The sequence below is a fragment of the Gallinula chloropus genome, assembly GCF_964237585.1.
Source record: "Gallinula chloropus genome assembly, chromosome: 12".
In the NCBI taxonomy this organism is placed as follows: domain Eukaryota; kingdom Metazoa; phylum Chordata; class Aves; order Gruiformes; family Rallidae; genus Gallinula; species Gallinula chloropus.
The window spans coordinates 16,135,325-16,157,005 of NC_140097.1; the positions used below are offsets into that span (position 1 = coordinate 16,135,325).

The 21,681-nt window shown below is 44.0% G+C and overlaps 1 protein-coding gene across 1 annotated transcript in view; it reads left to right on the forward strand.

The window, feature by feature from the left end:
• Positions 1-21,681, forward strand: part of PHF2 (PHD finger protein 2) — a gene marked incomplete at its 5' end in the record, with an annotated part of 83,473 nt that overhangs the window by 37,736 nt on the left and 24,056 nt on the right. The window contains 8 exons of the mRNA XM_084269757.1: positions 4,748-4,833; positions 9,823-9,937; positions 12,790-12,950; positions 15,540-15,681; positions 18,395-18,581; positions 19,136-19,298; positions 20,653-20,740; positions 21,330-21,436. Of these exons, the coding sequence (XP_084125883.1) occupies positions 4,748-4,833; positions 9,823-9,937; positions 12,790-12,950; positions 15,540-15,681; positions 18,395-18,581; positions 19,136-19,298; positions 20,653-20,740; positions 21,330-21,436 (1,049 nt within the window). The remainder of the gene's footprint in view (positions 1-4,747; positions 4,834-9,822; positions 9,938-12,789; positions 12,951-15,539; positions 15,682-18,394; positions 18,582-19,135; positions 19,299-20,652; positions 20,741-21,329; positions 21,437-21,681) is intronic.

The following is a 21,681-nucleotide window of genomic DNA, read 5'->3' on the forward strand; positions in this document are numbered from 1 at the left end:
TTTGTCAGAATACTGAAGTCTGAACATCTCTTCATTGCGAACACAGAAGCAATTTCACTCTGAAGTGGCAAAGGGCAGAGTTTCTAATAAAAATGTAATTTGTAGCCTCTGACTGCAAATGCTTCTGTTTGAGCTAATTCTCATTGAAGTCACTGTAAAATGTGCGATAGATCAGCTTAAACAGCTGCAATATCAAACACTTTGCTTTTCATTATCATTTTTTTCATTCTGTAACAGTTTTGGTAAAGCCCAAATGCATTGGAAAATTACGTTTCGCTTTTGACTCATTATCCAGTTAGTTTTGCACTGCCTCAACCTGAGTTAAATCACTTAAATACCAGTGAAAACCCAGCCGTTACATTGCTCTAAATCGTTCTGACAGGATATTCTTGGATGCAGGATAATTAATCTCTTACGATGTCTTTACTGTGTGGGCAAACAGGTGGACCAAGTTGTCTGTAGGTCAAGCGGGATGATTGGAGCGATGCAGGATTGTGGAGTGATGCAGGATTGCTGCCACCACAGTGCTGGTCCTCCCACATCCCCTGTCCTTTGCCTCCGTGCTAGTTGCATGCCTGGTTCCCAGGTGGCACGTTACAGCCACAGGCTTTCTGGCATTAAAGCTGTGGGGACAGCGAGTGCAAGGCTTTGCAGGGTGTCTGGGAAGAGTCTTTTCTTGCTTTCTTTGCCTTCACCAAGGAAAAGGGTTTTTCCTTCTAATTTGCTTGGGGAACCTGATGCTTTCCCTAAGAAGGTGTTTGGTCCTGCCAAATGCCGTCTGTGTCAAACGGGAACTGGAGAGAATTCTGAGTCAGTCAGAGACATCCCTAAATACACCACTGGAGGACACCTGCTTTGTACCTCCGAGTAGGACACCTCCAGCACCGCAAGGAGCCCTTGCCCTGTGAACAGGATGTGTTTAACCTTTGTGTGTGTCTTTGAAAGGCACCACACTCCCTCATTTGTGAGTTCTTGCAGCAGGTTGGGGTCTCGCAGGGATGTCAGGACACCAGTTTGGGGTGTCTGTGGGCTTTGAGAAATGGGTGCTTGGACTGCCAGCACAGAGAAAGCAAGGAAAGCTGCTCTGCGGTTGTTGGGAAGGCTACTGTCGGCCCGTCCCTTGCAGAGGGACCTTGCAAAGCTCTGCCCTACCACCTGTCCTTTGTTCTGATGTCCTTTTTTATCTCGTTGGTGCACATGAAGGTGTTCTCCAGTGGTCCTCCATTGATGGCAGCGCATCCACGGTTCATACTGACAGATTAACCTGGGGCTGGCAGCAGTGGGCCTGTTGCTGGAGGCTGCTCCTTGAGGACGCTGCTGATGATCCTGCGCATTTGATCGTTGTAGGGGGTCAAATGCTTGGCTTGAGTCTGGTTTTATGTTTGTCTTTTTGCTCCAGCAAACGGAGCTGAAAAAAGAAACCAGAGGGACCAAAGTAGAGCGTTCTCGTGAAGAAAAATAGATGCAAAACACAAAGCACCATTTGTGCTCAAAAGTGGGGGGGGGATGAGGGGGAAGGACAGCAGTGCTCAGCTGCTATGGATGACTTGGTTTTCTTCAGCTGGAGAAGTGCTTTGATTCCATTCTATTGTTAATTAAACACTCTGAGGGAAAAAAAAAAAGTTTGTAAATTAAGCAGGAGGCCACTTCGGGACTCTGCACTGCCTCCTGCCAAGGCTGGTTCTCCTGGTTCACATTCACAGGTGTGAGTCCTCTGGTGACCATCCCCCAAGGTAGGTCACAGCTGATGGCCCCCCCACTATCAGTGCCCCCCATGCCACATAGAACCAATAAACCAGCAAGAAATGCTGGCTCCTCTTCCAGCACGGACTGTCTCAGTCTGCCTTTAACTAGGGAAGTTCAGGTTTTTATGCCTGTATTCACATGGAGGCCCACAACCAGTTCTGCTGGTGGAAATAGCTGGCAAGCCAAACCCTGCTCATTGAGAAGAAGGGGCACAAACTGGAACTGGTGTGTATCTTGGTTCGGTTCACCTGAGGCGTTTCAGTGTGGGGAGCTCTTGGAGAGTTGTACTTGCAGCTTCCCATACGCTGTGGAGAGCAGCTTCTGCCTGCGAGTAGCTGGAACTGGTCAAACCTTATTCAAAAGCCGTGTTGTAACTGGAAAAGCTGACTGCATCTTTCAGAGGACTGTTTGAGTTTGAGGTCAGTTATTTTTACTTTGCCGTTTTGTTCTAGTTAAATATTTTTACTTGCTCTCAGAACAATAGCTCCCACCACATTGAAGCCTTTGCCCACTGCAGTAGCTTTTCATACCTCCTCCCGTAGCAATCCAGCAGCGCCCAAGGGTCTCATCTCCTTAGTTTGGCTAAATATAGACTTTTCAAGCCCTTGTATAGAGCCTAATCCATACCTTTACTGAGCTTAACAAGCTGAATCCAGCAGCATAAGCAGCTGATGCAGCTTTATGGGTAGAGGAATCCTCTACGTTCTCCTATGCTTGCTCTAATCTGCCAGGGTTTGTTTAAATTTTCTACTGCTTAATCTGGTATTTTGCTGCCTGTACGTACTTGACTCTGCAGACTGGATTGTTGTGGTGATTGCTCCTGTCTGCAAACTTACTTTTCACTTTTCCATGCTGTCTGCCCAGGGAGACCTGATCATTTTGTATTCTTTTCAAGCTACCGTTTCATAAAAAACCCCGTCAGCCAAACCTGTGGATGCTGTTACGCGATTCAGAATGACCATCCTGTTTACCAGCCTGTTCGCCAGCTGACCTCACAACAATGAGCGTATCTTTGGCTTTGGTTGCAAAGCCTCTCTCGCCCTTTGCTCTTTGGTTTGGAGGAGCTGGGTCCCATGCACACGCTGGCAGCTGCAACAGGATGAAAATATCCACAGAGGTTTCTGGCAGAATCTTAGTTTGACAAAACATTTACAATGGTTATAAAAATGATTCGTTTCCATATCTCAACTGGTTTGGCTTTTTCCAGCTTGGTTGCAGACTTGTTCTGGGTTTTGTTGATGCTCGTGTCTACAAGCAGGTAGCTCATAGAACCATAGAATGGTCTGGGTTGGAAGGGATCCCAAGAATCATAGTCTTCCAACCCCCACTGCCACAGACAGGGCCACCAGCTTCCAGGCATGATCTAGACAAGATTGCCCAGGGCCCCATCCAACCTGGCCTTAAACACCTCCAGGGATGAGGCATCCACCACCTCGCTGGGCTACCCATTCCAGTACCTCACCACTCTCTCTGTAAAGTGCCTTCCCCTAGTATCTAATCTAAACTGTCCCTCCTTCAGCTTCGATCCGTTCCCCCTTGTCCTGCCATTATCTACTCTCTTAACAAGCCAATTCTCCTCCTGTTTCTCTGCTCCCTTCAGGGATTGGAAGGCTGCGATGAGGTCCCCCTGCAGCCTTCTAGATATGTGGTTTGTAACGTTGATGTGTATGTACAGTTGCATATCATCACCGTGTACCTGGGATTCAAAAGTGGTTTCAAACCCACCTTTGGAACAGAGAGCCATGCTGTATTTTAACGGTTACTCCTCCTGCATGCTCCTGTTTGCGTGTGTGCTCACACTGTGTACCTGCATCATCAGGCATCAAAAGAGCTCCAAGCTCTGCAGAGCCAGGCAGCTGGTTCACTCCTGAAGCATAAAAAAGCGTAGAAGAGGTGGACGTGTGATGGTTACGGGTGTATCCAACCCACATGGATTTCTCTGGTTACTTCACTTGTTCGTAACTTTGAACACCACGATATCGTCCGCAGGAGCGTGAGCACACTGAGAGTGGTTTGGGAGCTTCTGTATGTCCCTTGACAGAACTGACCCAGCTTGTTGCCCTGTCTAGGGAGGAGCAAAAGCTCCTTCCTCTGCTTCCTGTGGGTCAGAATGAGCAGCTAAACCCTCTGAAGCCGTCTCACTGCACCCATCATCGCTTTGCGCTGCCGGCAGGCTGCACGCTGCCGTATGCTGGGTGTTCAGGCCGAGCAAGCAGGAGCAGAATCCTGTTTGCTTCGCTCCGTCGGAGGAACGGTGCCATCCTGGAGTTTGATTATTTGGCTGTCTGCTTGGCGCCTCGGCTGCACAACAACTTCTTATCTTGGGTACTTCATTCCTCTGCAGTTCAGTTTTGTTTTTCCCCAGCACCGTGCTCTGCCGCGGATCGCATTCGCGCAGCGTGCCCGCAGGCTGCGCTGTATCGCTGCGTATGTTGTGCCATCCAAAATAATCCCGGTGGGTGTTCTAAGCAGCTGCCATGATACAACCCATCTTCTTGGCAGCCAGAAGTGCTGTGAGCTACGTGTCTTCTGTTCCCGCTCGTCTTTGTATAATCTGATAGAGATGGAGCCTATGGAAGTCTCACATACGGTATGCCCTGCCAAGATTACTGAGCAGCTGCCCATACATGCTTGGTAAAGAAGAAGTGTTTTGTTAGATAGGTTTATGTGGGATGGTGCTTGGAGACCTCTATGAAGATACAAAATGGTCTTACTGGAAAAAATTCTTCGGGATGCTCTGCTACATTTTAATGGTGGTCCACAGCAAGCTAGTAGTGGGGTTCTGACTGGCACCTTGTGTAACACCACATCAGCAACATAGGCTGCAAAAACCCCACTCTGACTGTACTGCTGTAAAAAGCACCTACAGCTGTCAGCAGTCAGCGTAGTGGCAGAGTAGAGGCACACCTTACCAGGGTTTGTTTCTTTCATTACTAATTGCATGCTTGCACATTTGGAGGTGGACTCAGGCTAATGTACTCTTTGCCTTCATCTGTTCCAGCTGTGTGGGTGTTGAAGAAGAAGAGGCACCAGACATCGACATCTATCACTGTCCAAATTGTGAGAAAACCCACGGAAAGTCGACTTGTAAGTATACTTACAGAGCGGGTCCTCACACACATGGCAGATTCTGTATGTTTAAGTAAAAGAAGCGTTCTCTTTTTTTTTTAACTACAAAAAGATACACCAAAATATCACATGTCCTAAATATTAGAACTCAAACCTTAAGATGAAAAAATAAGGGAAGAAAACCATGGGTCAGAGTGTGGACCTTTGGATGCGGGTCTCAGCAGCATGCATGAGCTAATGCAGGGCCCCTTGGGACAGCTTTGGATCTCAGTCCTGGTGATGAAGGTGATGCTTCCTTCCTCATCTGGAATTAAGAACTGTGATGACACATAGTGCTGCAGGCTAGACAGATCCTACAGACACAGCTAGTTCTAACATAGCGAGTGTTGGAAACTACATGGTGTTTTGTGTCTGTGGATGAGAAGAGTAAGAAACAATATGTTGTGCTTGGCCTGGATATAAAACTACAGCGATTTCAGTGGCAGTCAAATTTGTAGGATGCACCGAGGGTGCCAGTTCTTGCAGTTCTTTCACAGGAAAAAGTTCTCTTGAGTAAAAGTGACAGTTGATCTCAGTGGGGGTTTTGTCTGGGAAAGAACTGTAGGATATGTTTGCTTTGGTCAGATTAATTCACAAATTCCTTCTATTATACAACGGGAGGCAGGAAGAAGGGATGGGAAGAAACCAATCCCTGTAAAAGGTGGAACACTTTACTTGCAAGCACTTTGTTGTAAATCAACAACAATGATGCGGAAGTTCTCACTGCTTTGCAACCTAAGAGCAACACACAGAGCAAGAGCACTGTGCTCACATCCCAGGAGCCCAACGAATCCTGCTGTTCCTGTTTTAGTGTGAAATGAGGGTTGGCTGGAAACTGACTTCTCTTGTGTTAAAATTCAGTAATTTTAAAAGCAAGCAATTATTTCTGCCCTGCCTTAAAACTTAAACGTTAAAAAATTTCTAGGGGGAAAGGGGAGGAGTCTGAAATATTCATTTTGGGGACGAAAATGGGAACCATTTTCCATTTTGACTTTTTCAAAATTAAGTGTGAACTGGAGACTTGAAGGACCTGCAGCTGTTCTCTCTCTCAGATAGTCTACTAACAACTTTGGCCCAAGCAAGGCACCCACAAATGGCAAAGCTGGTAAAAGCCCTCATGGGAGGCTTGTTCTTAAGCACTTGGCAAAATGATTATACCCCCACACAATGCTTTGAATTAAGAGAGTCAGCTTTCTAATGTTTTGTTGGAAGATTTCTTACAAATGCACTGGAAATTGGTCAGGCAAATAACCGTGATCTTCAAGTGAGCAGTTTGGTGTTAGGCTCTGCAGCCTCAGAGAATTTTGTGGCACTGTGGGTTTTGAGTAACACTGAAATGTGTCTGATGCTTTGATTTCCTTCACTTTGTTTTGAATTCTGAATGGGGAAAGGCATGCACTTTCCAGTGTGAGGGGAAAAAAAACGGACAGAAGCAGCAAAAGTCTACCATCAGAAATTAGATTTCAGTTTTATAGAAATGGTGCTGGATAATCATGGAATTCAAGCAATGGCAGTTCTGATAAAAAAATTACAAGTTTCATATAGCAGTTAGGACAAGGAGACTTGAATCAGTGACTTGAATCAGTCTTCTGATGCTTTAAGAAGGTTCTTTGGGTATCCGATTCTTTCCATCCAAACAAAAATCTGACTTGTTGGTACATCCCTCCATCTGCATCATGGCAGAAAGTGCTGTGGCTGCTCCTGGTCTCACCAATGTACAGGGTTATGGGTAAGGTAGGAAGACAGAAAGTGACATAATTCTGTGGTACAGCAGTACAGCTTCATTTCCTCCCTTCACATGCAGCACAGAGACTTGAATGACATACAAGACCAATCATCAAACTAGTCAAGTGTCAGAATTTTGGGAACGTTTAAGCATTAGTTGTTGATAACCTTACCTTGGGCTCTGATGAAGTGCAAGACCACGGGGTTGTCGAGCTGCACAGCCGTTTTCACCATTAACTCGTAGAATTGCAGATCCCGTTGAAAAATGAGGCTGTTATCCTGCAGCCCCTCCTTGCGGAGTGCAATAGGCCAGGAAAGTTAAAAGACGGATTAAAGGAAGGCAGGAACAGCTCGGTTTAATGCATTCGCTCTGTCAGGCTTCCACGTTTGTATGCAGGGCATCCTGCTGCACAGCTCTGCCGCGACTTCTGCCAGACGATCCCTCTCGTTTGTTTATTAACCTTACAATCTATGTTTAACCTAGTTGCCTAGCAGTATCAGTTTTGAAATAAGAGAGTAAGCGTTGTTCCAGAGCCAATAGTTCACTGGTAGGATTTAATTATTGCAAGATTAGCGAAGGGAAACACAGACACCAATTGTCTGTTATGCAACTCGTCTGGATTTAAAAATATAAGTGTATTTCTGGAGCACACATTCCGCAATATATGTTTTCCAGATGTCAAATTTAAAAATCATTTTCCTCTTCTTACATTTTTCCACTTCACCGCTGTGGCTCGGTGGCTACTATTTCAGAAGATTGCTTCCTGTCATATGACATTTGAAGCCATTTCGGTTTAATGAAATTTGTAGGGACCGCTCTTTGGGAGAAATTACCCACATTCACACAACATTTTCTGACATCATTTCAATAAAATGTAAGTGCTTTGTTTAGGCAGACTTGACTTGCTTTCGTAGCACGATCTGAAGTGTTGGGTTTGATTGCTGTCTCGTTTGCAGCAGGGAAAATCAGGAGAAATCCTTTGGAATCAGCAAAGTTACATAAACCAAAGCAAACCGAAGTCAGGCTGAAACTGGTTTTAAGTAGTTACAACCTTTCATATAAACCAATAGAGAACTCTTAGGTGTCCCTGCTTCATAAATACATTTTGAAATAATGTAAGTGTACCTTTGAAGTCTAGAATCATTCCTTTTGGGATACAGTTTTCATAAAAATACATTCCCTTTTTCCTCTGGAGGGTTTGCTGTAGAAGGAGCGGGTTGTACTTTCCAACGGTCAAATGTGGATCAGAAAGTTCTGCAGACAAAGGAATCTGTAATCACTTAAGGAAAAGTGGCCTTGCTGGCCAAAGCTCGTATTTGTTGCACATGGTAGTGGGCCTTTAATCCTTACTGTGGTGTTTGTGGTAAAGACGAAACATAAAGAGAATGGCTGAAAATGGGCCAAATGTTGATTGTTTGATGTAGTAGAAGGGGCCACAGCAGCCAGCTTGCTGCCATCCGGGAGAGAGCACATCCTGGGGAGTGGTCTGGCAGCGAAGGTGTCTTGGTTGCCCCTGTGTGAGCGGAGGATGACGAGAGAGGTGGATAACGAGAGAGGTAGATGCTTGCCAGCGCTTGGTGCTGAGGGAAACAGCTTCCCGGTGCTTTTTGAAGAGTTGCAGTGGATTTCTTAATTCAGCACTGATTTGCTGCTTTTATTTCCATGCTATCTGAAGTGCAATAAAAGAACAGGCTAATATGATAAGCTCTTTAATTTTCACTGTGGCAAGCGACACCTGTTTCACTGGGAATTGTGCGAAGAGCCCCAGTGTTGGTTCAGATCTGCTGAGAGGGGGAGGAGGCAGTCATAGGAAAGGGAAGGAGAGGAGGAAGGTTTGGCATTCATGTAGGGCTTGTTTCCTTTGTTACCAGGAGCACTGAATTAATACACTAAGCCTGAGAGTCATTAAGATAAAGAACTAGCAGCTTTAATGAATATATCCAGCTAGGCTGGAGAGCTGCATGGAACTAATAAAACCAACATGCTTTGTGCAAAACCTGGGATGGATTCACTGGGAGATGTCTGCACTTGAGTTATCCCAGGGTTGTGGTCAGGAAAACAGAGTTAGCTTCTTCCAAACCTCGTGCCTTATAGCGGTGGCCTCCAGATGCCTTTCTTCCTGAAAAAGTCTGTTGATCTGCGTGCATGTTCCTGTACAAAGAGCAAGGAAAAGTGCTGTCCATGATGGTCCTGAGGAGCCTGGTCCCTTCCTTAGCTGTTCTGAGCAGTAAGAATGGCCCAAGATCTTGACTTTTGGTTAAAATACCAAATTTCGTGACTTTAAACAAGGGTGGAAAATGAAAAAAGGTTGTGGCATATGCAAATTCTTCAGATGGAGGCTTGAAATGGTGAGAATATGCACTTGGGACAGTGCATTTTCCTACCAAAACGAGTGTGTCTGGGCAGACTGTGGAAGTAGGAACAGCAGAGAGAGAGATAGTGCTGACTAAGAGAAAAAGCTGGACCAGTTTTCCTTGCTCTGCATTATCTGGCTGTCAGTGGGGCAAAGCAGAACTATACTGATACTCAACTGACTTATTTATTCTTCCTCCACCTGACCCTTTTTCCATGAACAACTTGCCTTTATATCTCTCCCATGGGGAGCAGAGGCAAGGGCTCTTCACTCTGTGTCATCAACTTAAGGCCTAAGCCTGGCTCACCTTTGAAATTCTAGGTAGGACTAAGGGGAGTTCTAAAAACTGCATTTGTGGTGCCCTTCCATCTCTTTTTTTTTTTTTTTTCCTTTTCCTTCATGCTCTGTGCAGGGCATAATTCAAAGCCCATCAAAATTGATGTCAAATCTGTGACTGCTGGACAGACCTTTAGACTAAGGTAATTAATGACAAATATATTCATAAAGATCTACACTGCATACTGAGAAGGCAGAAAAGTGGCTTTCTAAGAGTTTTATGATAAGGATTAAGTGTGTAGTCTGGCAAGTACAAAACGTCCAGAGCCTGTGTTTGCATAAAGCCTGCGGTAGCTGTGCAGCTCGGTAATTATCCGTCTGGTTGCCCTTATGTTACAAAACGAACACTGTTCAGTATGTAATAGATCTTCAGGCTACAGTATAATTGCCTAATGGTGAATTGAGAGCGATATTAAAATTTGCAGTGCAGCATAGTGGGGGTTCCCTCTTCTCTGCTCGCATAGAAATGAAATGAAGATTTGTCCTTCCTTCAAATGTCTTCATAATTGTCTTCTACTTAACATGCAGTACTGTCCAATTCATTCTTTTCCAGTGAAAAAGAAAAGGAATTGGCATAAACACGATACTGGACAGACGACAGAGGTCAAACCTGTACAGAACGGGAGCCAAGTCTTTATAAAGGAACTTCGAAGTCGTACTTTTCCGAGGTAGGTTGTTCGGCTGCACACATGGACAGGGCTGTGGAGGTGAACCACACGTAGCCAGCTTCCATTGAAGCTGCTGCTGATCCCTGGTGAAGTCATTATAGAGGACAGAGCACTGAAGTTCAAGTGGCTGCTGCTGTTTTGTAAACGTCCCAAGCTCTTCACTTTATTAGATTTGTGCAGCCATATCAAAATCTGCTTTTGATTGAGCCCAGGTCCAGTGGATTCCTGTAGAAGTTAGTATTTGTGAAGATGAGAACAAGAATATGTTTGGCCCCTACACCGTTTGCTTGCATAAGAAGCCAACCAGTTTATTGCAAAGAATTACCCAGTTCTCAAAAATACTAACGGTTTTGCTGAAGTCTGTCTCCATCTTGAAAAGAACAATGACATCCTCAGTTGCTGCAGTGACAAAGGCGCTCTTGTTTGGGGTAATGAATAGTGCTAATTGTTAGGTGACATGTTCCACACTTTATTAGGCTGCTTCACAGCCATTTGTAAGAGTAATGATTTTCTTCTGGTTCTTTAATGGAGGCCTTAGCCAAATAAATCCTTAATTATTAATGACATTATTTTAGAAGAATCCTTGGAGACTGGTAAAGTGTACTTGGTAAACACAAAACTTCTTCCTTTTTAGAGAGAATTTAATTTCAGATACTGGTCTTAGGCTGGTTAAGGAAAAGGCTGAAAGTACCACTGCAAAGAGTTGGCAGTACTTAAAGATGTGTTACATTGAACTCAGGACCCAGTGGATTTTTGGCTCTTTTTATTTGGGCCTGTTAGATTTTTTTTTAATTTTTGTCTTAGCTTTTTTTTTTGGCAGGTTGCAAAGAAATTTCTTTAAAAAGTTTTAAGGCCAGAGCAGAATCATTTCAGTAGCCTCAGATGGCTTCTGAGATTGCAGTCACAGATGCAATATCTCTGAGTCACTCCCAAATTGTAAAGAAAACCCCCAAAAACAGACTGAAAATTTTTTTTGGTTGTTTCTCACATAAATGTGCACGTAAGAAAATCCTGCTGCCAGGTTAAAGTTGCTGAGAAAGAAGGGTCTGTAGCCAAAAGGAGGTTTTTCAAGATTCAGGCCTCTGACATCTACATTGGTAGAACAAAGTCGTGTGGAGAAATTCTCTCTCCTGAAGAAAATGAATGAAATCTGCAGATGTTCACAGAACAAAACCTGACGCTCCTCAGTCAGAATGTGATGAGCAGAAAAAAGGGTCTCAGTTCAGAGACAGAAACATCATCGCTGATTCACAGCACACGACTGAGTTATAACCCACCGTTAGGCCCTGCCTGAGGCTTGGATCAAAGGGAACAGGGAAGAGAGCAAAAAGGCAAGAAACTACAATTTGTGTCTTTCCTCCTCAATGTTTAATACCAAAATAGCATTAGAGTAGTAAGAGTAGTAGTGATAGTCGTGAAACTGATGGTCAGGTTCTCCAGCGTAGGTGCCAGGCTCTCTGTTTTGGCATGATCTCTGGCCTTGATCTCCCTTTATGACTACATGTAAGTGTCTGTGGCACATCTAGGAGCAAGTCGGACTTGAACAGGTACGTGAGGTGCTTACAGGCGCTGTAAAGTAAGCACAGAGGTTTAGGGGGAAATCATAGTTTGCTTCTTGCTCCTTAAAATCTTCACTCTCGTTCTTTGTACATTGCTGGCATATGGTACCAGTGCTCACATAAATGAGGAATGCTCTTTAAAATTAATTATTAATTGAATTTGCTTTCTGATCAGCTATTGCTGATGCACGATGTCCCAGAAACGGGCTGGGTTTCTACAGCTTATCCCTCTTTGCGTCTGGCTATCTTCTTCTCCTGAGGTTCAAACCTCCTGGCCAGCATGTTCCCACAGGGGTGGCCTGAGCAGGGCTAGGGTGAGGGGGTCCCCCAGCGTGGGGGGTCCAATGAGGAGCCCTGACACCAAAGGGGCATTGGACCCCAAAGTTGAAGGGTATCGGGGTCCCTGATGTCAGCTGGGCTTCATGGGTGGTGAGGGCAGGGAGGCCTGAGCCATGGCAGTGCTCACAGCCTGGTCCCCTCTCCTGCCAGGCTGTGGGACCTGTGGTTCAGAACTGCTGCAGGAGAGGTCAGGCATGTCTTGCCCACACACTCTTCCACAGGTGGTGCTTTTTGGGGTGAACACTCCAAGTTTTCCTGTTCCCGTGGGCAGCTGCCATGACCCAGGCCTGCCAGACAATTTTCAGAGCCTGGCTGACAATCAGCACATGACAACAAGGAGACCTTGGGACTGATGGTCCTTCATGTATATATAGTCACTTTTCACTCCGAATTCAAAATGTTTTAGTCTGGAAAAGATCTTGAAATTGGAGTCAGATTTCCTTGAGCAGTTGTGAGTGCAGGCTGCTGATGAAGCCGCCCTTTCCTTTGTCCCCTTGACACCCTCTCAGCGACTTGAAAATGATTTGCAGAATATTTCCCTGAGCAATTTACTTGACTGCTTAAAAACGATTTGCAAAGTATTTCCTGGACAATTTATTTGAGATTATGTACCCTTTTTAATCTTGCCATCTTTAGAGTGGAACATTTAACACTAATTTCTTTAACATTGATCACTGGTAACCCAGCAGATCCCTATAGGTGAGGAAAACAGATTCTCTGTAAGCTGTTATTTTAGGATTTTCCAGTAGTTGGTGCATGAGGCTCAAGCAAATCGATTCCGGATGATTTTAACGTGCCCTGCATGCTTTGCAAACAATGGCCTTTTGGGTTTTTATTTATGCACCTAATTTGCATATAATTGCTTATTAATATTTTTGCCTTTTGGTGAAATGCAGAAGATGCCAGACTCTGCGTGGAAGCACCTCACCCTTGAATCTGTGCTTACTTTTGCAGTGCGGAAGATATCGTTGTGAAAGTGCCAGGCAGCCAGCTAACAACAGAGTATTTGGAAGAAAATGGCTTTGCAGAGCCCATCCTCGTCCCAAAGAAGGATGGCCTGGGTTTGTCTGTACCCGCACCCACCTTCTACGTCAGCGATGTTGAAAACTACGTTGGTGGGTATCTGGCAAGCAGGTGGCATTGTAGTGTTTGGCACTGCTTTTTCAACATATATATATATATATATTTATATATATTATTTGTATAAAACATGTAAAATATCTGTGTCTTGAGCTGTGTTGACTTCAGTATTTGTTATGTAGTGGCAGGTTGTAATTAGCAATTAATGCACTCTTATTTCTTGTGCTGACTTGTGTATCTTACAGTGAGCCTGAGCCAGGTTGCTTTGCACTCCATAACACTGCATTAGAAGAAAGAGTTGTAGTAGTGCCAAAAAATTGTATTTCCAGCCCAGGGCCTAATTGATTACTGCCATCTTGCTCTGTATTGAAGGAAGCGCCAGACTGAGATTCCCACTCTGCAGAGGCAGTACGTGTTTTAACAGGGGTGTCACTGAGAGGTGTTTCCATTTCTGTTGGTCGTGGATTCTTTGGGCATCCTTCTGTCTCTAACCTGAGCAGGGTGTTGTACTGCGTCTTCTCACAAGTCATCATGTCATCCCACCTTGGCCAGGAGCTCTGGAAGTGCTCTGAAGTCGCTGCTCTTGCCTTTTCATCCTTCTTCCTTTACCATGTGTGATATCAGTCAGCTCTTGTGCCTCTTGCACTCCATCCCTCCCCTGAGTAATTTTCTGCCTGATTGTCTCTCCCTCCAGTCTTCTGTGCAGGCATCGCCCTCTGGGATCCATGACTCCAGCTCCAGCATATCTGTCTGCCTTTCATGGTCCCTTTCTCTCCTCTTACAGCCTGCTTCTCCTGCGCCCCATTGTCAGGCTGTGGTCCCGTTCCCCCACCTGGGGGTGCTGTCCCCAGCCACTGGTGGTCCTGATTGTATCCATTGCCTTTGCAGCAACTGTGTGCAGTGAGATGACGATGAATAAAGGAGAATTCAAGACCCCTGATTTTATTGTTCTATCACGTTGCTTCTACAGGAAACATATTTTCCTTGCCCATCTGCTACATGTAGCAGATTTTCTTGTGTGACCTAGGTGCTCCCGATGCATCTGCTGGCTTTCTCTCAGCCTCTAGCTACAATAATCCACCCTACCAACAAAACAGTTAGTGAAAAGCTGGAGAGAAGAACACAGGGTGTTTAATCTGGAGCTGAGACCCGATTTGAAATTGAAGGGAACAAATACACACCAGTGTAACCTCTGTGGGGTTAGTTTGCTTGGATGGATTTCCCAGGCAGGGATTATCTCACTGTTTTGTAGTTTATTGCATTGGACCTAAACTGTCTTCTAGAAACAACCTGAAGTAAGTAGCAGAGGGCAAAACACCACAACCGAAACTGCCAAGTGCATCATTATTGTTCTGGCATTTCATGGAAAGAACAAATTGATTTCTTTTTCCTCTCCTAATGGGAAAAAAGCTCTGAATGAAACATTGGGAGAGGGGAAATAAGGCAAATTAAAATCAAGGGGAGGAAAGACTGGAGAGATGATTGTCTTGCAAGAAGGACAAGAGAGTGTGCTCAGAAATGGGTGCTTTTAATAAAGCTCTGACTTTCTCCATGTCTTCCCTGGCATGCCCCATCTTAAATTCCACTAATTCACTAATACTGTTGGCATTAACACTGGAGATTTGTATCCAACAAGGTCTGTCAGAGGAAGTGTGGAAGTCCTAGCAGCTAATTCTCTGTGCTCTTATACAGAGGGGATAGATTTTCGATAGGTGTCACTTTGGGTAATTTTATTTTTGTGGTGCACTTGAAGAATTATGTTAAAAAATGGGAATTTCCCTACAAAACACCTCATTGAGTATAGAGTTCATATGCAAAATTTTAAAATGGGACATAAGAGAACTTACAGTTTGGGAAAATCAGTTTGGAAGGACAGTACAGTATGACACCCTCTCTGCCTTCACGAGACTTTTAGAGCCTGGCGGGCAGGGCTTACTCTGGTTACACAGGTATTTGCAAACAATTCTCATTATGCAAATAAAATGAAATTAACAGATTCAAAATAACATGAATCTTTCAAAGTTAAAAACAACATAAAAAAAGATGTCAGGGCCATGAATGCAAAAGCACTGTTTTATGCATACACATTCTATGTTTATGCATGTCTTGTATACATATACACATATGTGTATGCATGCACAAACAACAGAATCACAGAATCACAAGGTTGGAAAAGACCTACAAGATCATCAAGTCCAACCATTCCCATCCTATGCTAAACCATATCCCTAAGTACCTGATCTACCCTTTTTTTTAAACACACCCAGGGATGGTGACTCTACCCCTCCTGGGCAGCCTGTTCCAGACCCTGACAACTATTTCAGTGAAGAATTTTTTCCTGACATTTAATGTGAACCTGCCCTGGTGCAGCTTTGTGCCATTTCCCCTTTTCCTATCTCCTGTCACCTGGCTGAAGAGACCATCGCTCATCTCCCTACAATGTCCTTTCAGGTAATTGTAGGTGGTGATAAGGTCTCCCATCAGTCTCCTCTTCTCAGGGCAAATACAAAAGTTGAGAAGGTCAGAAAATCAGAAAACTTGAGATGCTTCTCCAAGGTTAACTCACCCCCAAGCATACAGAACAGGGTGAGTTAATCCCCGTTTCTCATTCAATTAATTTTTAGGTCCAGAGAGGAGCGTTGATGTCACCGATGTCACCAAACAGAAAGACTGCAAGATGAAGCTCAAGGAATTTGTGGATTACTACTACAGTACAAACAGGAAAAGGGTCCTCAATGTGACCAACCTTGAGTTCTCAGACACAAGGTAAGAGCACAGCCTGCTGCACCTCTCAGTGCCCGGGACATGTGGGGAGCTTCTGCTGGGGAGCACCCTCTGCCTTGGAGGCTGGTTCCCTCTTTCGAGGTGCTGCTTAGCCATGGATGAGCAGCTTCTTGTTGCTCTGACCCCACTACATCGTCCATCTGGCAGCCAGTCTGGGCAGTGCACAGAGGTGAAAGGGCTCTTTGCTCTATGATGAGAACAGTACATAGTACCTTGGAGTAAACAGGCCAGTGTTTGTTACGGTCATTTGTGCCTGCTGTCATCAGCGTTCTTGTGCTGTCAGCACTCATCTATAAGAAGGCAACATTTTTGCACCTTCCAGGTTTATTTTAACTCTAGTAGTATAGATATAGTTAATTGTGGCTAGATACTAGTGATTTTTAACTAGAGCATAGCTTGATGCTCCAGGAGCAAATGCTCTGCCTGGTCCTGGTCGTGAATGATGACGTAGTGTGTTCCTTAGGTATGTAGATACAGGTTGACAGTTACTTCTAAGACCAAAGAAAAGAGGATAGAAATGATCACAGAGGTTTAACAAAGCTGTTTATGGACTTGTGGGAGAACCTGGACACAAGGGTGTTTATTTTTTTAGTATTCAGTGTTATTTTTCTGGGGAGAGGGGAATCCTGATGGATATAAGCCAACAACAGCCCTTCTTCCTCTTGAAACATGACAGTCTCCTCGGAGCACTCTTTTTTTAAAAGGGGTTCTCTGGCAGTAAGCATCCTACTTGTACAGCACTGTTCTGAGTGCATCATCTATTGCTTACTGAAATCTTGAGTGCAGATCAGCGGAGAGTAAGTAAAGAGATGAGGTGTGGCTCCAGGTACAGCGTAACATGTCACTGGATGTCCCTGAGAGAGAGTTCAGTTAGGATGTATCAGAATTTTGCAACCCCTGCCATGCATGATAGTTTTAGTTTCGGTGCTCTGGCGAGTTAGCCTGTAATCTGTACGGCAGCGGCTCAGAATGACGCTGCCTTCCCCACAGAAAACTGGGGTGTGCGATGGTACAGCCGAGCTCGGAGTGTGAGGCTGAGCTGCCTCAGTGATGTGGTGAGCCAGAGGTAATGGTGCTGGCTCTCAGTGGCAGGGAGCCTACTGTTCTCCTCGTGGGTTGTATTTTACGTGTTGTACGTAGGATAACTGAGAGTTCAGGTTCCTTCTTTGTGCTTTACGGAGCTGTATTCATCACCTGAGCTGTGCTTTGATTCCAGAACCAGGCAGATGCATCTCTAATGGATTGAACTTTGTGCAACTGTGCAGATCATTTTTACAGCTCCTGTAGCCCTTCTGGTAGTGGGTGCTTGTAGGGAAGTGTCAGAGAAGGAGAAGATCCCTTTATACACAAACACTACACAGAAGATGATGAGTGTCGACATAAAAATAAAGAGTAGTTGTTTCGGAGAGTGTTCCATTTTAGCAAGAAGGCTTAAAGTAGCCTTAAAAAAGAAGGCAGATGAGTAATTACAAGCTCATTTTTTTAAAGCCATTACCTTTAGCCCTGTAGTTAGTGTTTTAGTAGTGCACACCCATTTCTGCAGAAAGCATCTCTGGTAATTACAGGCTTCAAAGATTACCGGTATCTTCAGCTGAGATTTTTTTAGCTTCCTACCATTATTCCAGAATAACGGGAGGTCTTTTGTTCTGAAGGCCTGCTGGAGCTGTCACTCATACGCTGCTAATTTAGACATTAACTAGCAAATATTTTATTTCTTAACACCGACAGTGACACTTTAATTGAATGCACTGCTCCATCTTCCCCTGCCATTTTAAATGGAGCTATTGTTATCGGGGTTTGACAGTGAGCATAAATGACACATGGGAGCATTGCATTTTAGTTTCAAGTGCGTATACTCCTTCTGATGTGATATTTTAGAGTGTCCAACAGTGAGCCTCCACTCCCTGCAATTATTGGTCCAGATTTTGGACCATTTAAATGTGAAATTTAGCACATTCTGAGATGAAACACTTTTAATACCTGTTTATCATGCTGCTGCATCATCTTAGCTGTGACTTATACTATATATTATATATTTATTATAAACATAACGTGGAAATTATATAAATACATATGTACAGTGCGAATATATGTCCAATGTAAATAAATGTTCATTTGTGTAAATTATATAAATACATATTATGGATGTTTTATTTTACATATATTCACATTATCACCCCAAATTAGGCTTTTTCCTTCTTCTGAGCTTTTAATGCCATTTAGTCAGCCTAAATAAAAAGATCACAGTGATTTTCAGCATCAGATCAGGACTTAATCTCTAAGCATTAATGTTTTTGCTATTAAGAGTTTTAATACTAAGCTTAACTTGCAAATTTTTAAGATTTGTGTAAGAGAGCACACATGTCCCTTTCTTTTGGGAAGGGGGTGGGAAAAGTGGCTGTGATAACCGTGCTGTTGATAACTGAGCCTGAACTGCAAGAGGCAGGGGCAGGCAAAATACAAACAGCATATACTTGAAAGAACTCAAGGGATCGTTGCTAAGTCATCATACTTGAAAAGCCTTAAATCTCTGTCTGGAGGCAGTTTTCACCACTTTTCTGAGTGAAGAGCAGTTCCCCTGATGCGTAAGGAGCTTGTCAAGCAAGTGTTGGAGTCACACTCCACATTTTATTGTGCCGGGATCCTTGTGCTCTTTTAAAAAGATGCATGTTTATTTTAAATCCTCTCTGTAAAGGATGTCCAGTTTTGTAGAGCCTCCAGACATAGTGAAGAAATTGTCCTGGGTGGAAAACTATTGGCCTGATGATGCTCTTCTGGCAAAACCAAAAGTTACCAAGTACTGCCTGATCTGCGTGAAGGACAGCTACACAGACTTCCATATAGATTCAGGAGGAGCTTCTGCATGGTACCATGTGCTGAAGGTGAGGAGTCATTTCGTTGTGGTTTACCTAGTAACAAACTAAATCTCAGATGCAAAGACCGTCTTGAAATCCTCTCAAAAATTCACAGCTCAGGGTTGGTTTTTTTTCCCCATAGTAATATTATATCTGTAAGAAATGCACAGAACTTACCTGCTGTAAGAAGGAATGCTCCCAACAGTGCCAGGGTCTGATGAGTGTGGAAGCTGTCCCTGTATTTGAACATTAATATTCGTTTAGTGCCTTCTGGACATTTGTTGCCTAAGACCTGAAAGATACTATATCCTGCTCTGGCAGGGTGATGGGATCTGGCACTGCAAACTTTTTTGCAACATCAGTCCCACAAATGTGAGCAAATATGGTCAGCCAGTGATTTAATTATTTCAACCAGTCTTTACAAAGATAAGGAGTAACTTCTATTTCACTAGTGGTAAAATATGCAATGATCTAGATGTCTTTAGATAAATATTTGTGTGTGTACGTGCGCGTGTCCATGAATCTGTACTGGTGCAGCTCACTTTGGCTGCCTGTTTCTAATGTTGTATTTTCTAATTCAGGGAGAAAAGATATTTTATCTCATCAAACCAGCCTCTGCAAATATTTCTCTTTATGAACGCTGGCAATCGGCAGCAAACCACAGTGAGATGTTTTTTGCAGACCAAGTAGATAAATGTTACAAGTGCACAGTTAAACAAGGACAGACACTCTTCATCCCATCAGGTGAGTGGGCTGTTGCAGGTGAGGTTTCCTGCTCCTTTCAGGGCTGCTGAAATAGCATGTCTAAAATGCTCGAGAGATGCGATTCTACCACCTTCTCTGACAAAAGTATAAAGTCTAATTCTTGGGAGAAGTATCATTTCATATGCTTACAAATAATAAAAAAAAAACCCAAAACCCAGAGCTTTCACTGCTTTCTGTTACTTTTAAAAGGACAACTGGTAGGCAGAGTATTCCACTCTTGGTCTAGTTGGGTTGCAGTAACTCCTGAGTTCACTCACCCATGACATAGGTGCTTTTTGCCATCTAACAGAGAATTCACATTGAGTTCCCTGCTGACCATGACTCTCCCCAAAATCCTTTTCATGGTCACTGATTCCCAGTGACAAAAAGGAACCAGAGGTGCCTTCGTGAATGCGAGTGTGAATTTATAGTTTCACGTAAGGCTGAGGACCTGGGTGTCACAGATTTTTATGCTTGATAAGCTTGGGCTTCCACTGCAGGTTAGGGAAGGTGGATTTTGTTTTTTCTCCATTCCTGTGAGGATCTTCATAAGGATAGGGAACTGATCAGCAGATAGTCTTCCATGAACGCAGCTCTACTCCTGCCCCATCCCTCACCTTCCTCTCACCATGATCAATTATTTCCTCATTTACATGCTATTTCCTGCACTCCCTGTCACCTGGTGAAACTGTTGTCTCGTTGGAACGGGGATTTTCTCTGCCTCTGTGTGCCTTTAAAGGATGTGCTGCCCACTTGATCCATAATGTAAGCTGAGGCTTCTGGGCAGTGTGAGTAGGTAATACAATGATACTTGTGTTTTTGAGGCAGCATCCAGTAGTACCATTTTTCTATAAGTTAACATTCTTGCACAGCGTGTTTACACACTTGAATTTTACTTTGACTGTAAAAAGTAGAAAGTAGGTGTCTCTCTTGTGACCATATGTGGCACAGATGGTGGAATAAACACTGAGCAATTTATAGAGATTCACTAATTTAAGTAGATTTTTGTGTGAAAATAAGTGTTTGGAAAACACCTGTTCCTGGCACTACAATAAAGTCAGTGTCAGGAGCTGTCACAGATCTTTATGGTGCTGTGAAAGCAGATACCATTATGTAGCTACTGCTGCTTTTCACAGTAACAAGAAAGTAATGTCAGTGTGAGCAGTCTGTCCCCTTCCGCTGTCTGCCACCACTGAAGGTAGTCCTGGGACTGAGAGCGAGGTGTGGAGCATCGTCCTGGGCTGGGCTGGGAACAAGGGCCCAGATGCAATTTTGTTCAAGGTATATTTGTGTGGTGAATTAAATCTTTCTTACTGTGGTACCAGCTTTTTATCCTCTGGACTCTCTCTTTTAGGTTGGATTTATGCAACTCTAACGCCTGTAGACTGCCTGGCCTTTGCAGGACATTTTCTACACAGTCTAAGTGTTGAAATGCAGATGAGGTAATCTCTCTTTGAAATCTAAATTTAGGTAGAGGGCTCAGTTTTTAATAAACTAAAAATAAATTTCTCCTGTTAATTAGCCTACATTTGCAGTAGCATTGATGCAGCTCTGTTGGGCACTTTTGGAAAATGCACCCACGTTTTTCCTCCTGGACCGCGTTCTCGCGTGCTGAGTAATTCCAGGCTGCCATTACACCTAGTGGGTAGCGCTCAGAAGGATGTGTGAGGTGTTTGGATTGATGGGGCCAACTTCTGAAGGAAGAACTGTTAAAAGCCATCAGGAGTTTTACCTATGGAGAAGCCAAAAGCCTTCTGGATAACCCCCTACCTGCTCAGCTGGGTTCTTTGCCCACTGTAAGAGGATCCAAGTGGTTCTTTAGTGATCTTGGACAAATAATATGATATAACTACTATATCTGTAGCACACAGTTTCCTACTTGTGTTATTTTTACCATTTGCTTTTGGTCTGATGCCAGAATATGTGGCAGCAGCACAAAGAAATGAAGCACTGCAAAACGAACAGTGCTTGTCACTCTGTGACGTACTTGTGACTCGCTGTGCTTTCAGTTCACATGGCTTTGTATTGCAGGGCATATGAGGTAGAAAGACGGTTGAAAATTGTCAGTCTGACCCAGTTTCCCAACTTCGAAACGGCGTGTTGGTATATGGGGAAGCATCTACTAGAGACGTTCAAAGGTGAAACTGCGATTCTTTGTCTGCCTTAATTGCTTCGCTTTGGGAGCCTGAAACTAGTTGGTCTTAATTTCTGCTGATATGTCACGTAGAAGATGGACAGGTGGCCAAAAGCAGTCTTGGGAGGTTTTGAAAACTGCTTTTAACATACCAGCAGAACGTGCTGGTCTGGTCTATCTGCCATCTCGCTCTAGGAAGGACCTTAGCTGTTCCTCTTCCCTGTGCCTAGGGGAAGGTTTAATCTTCTT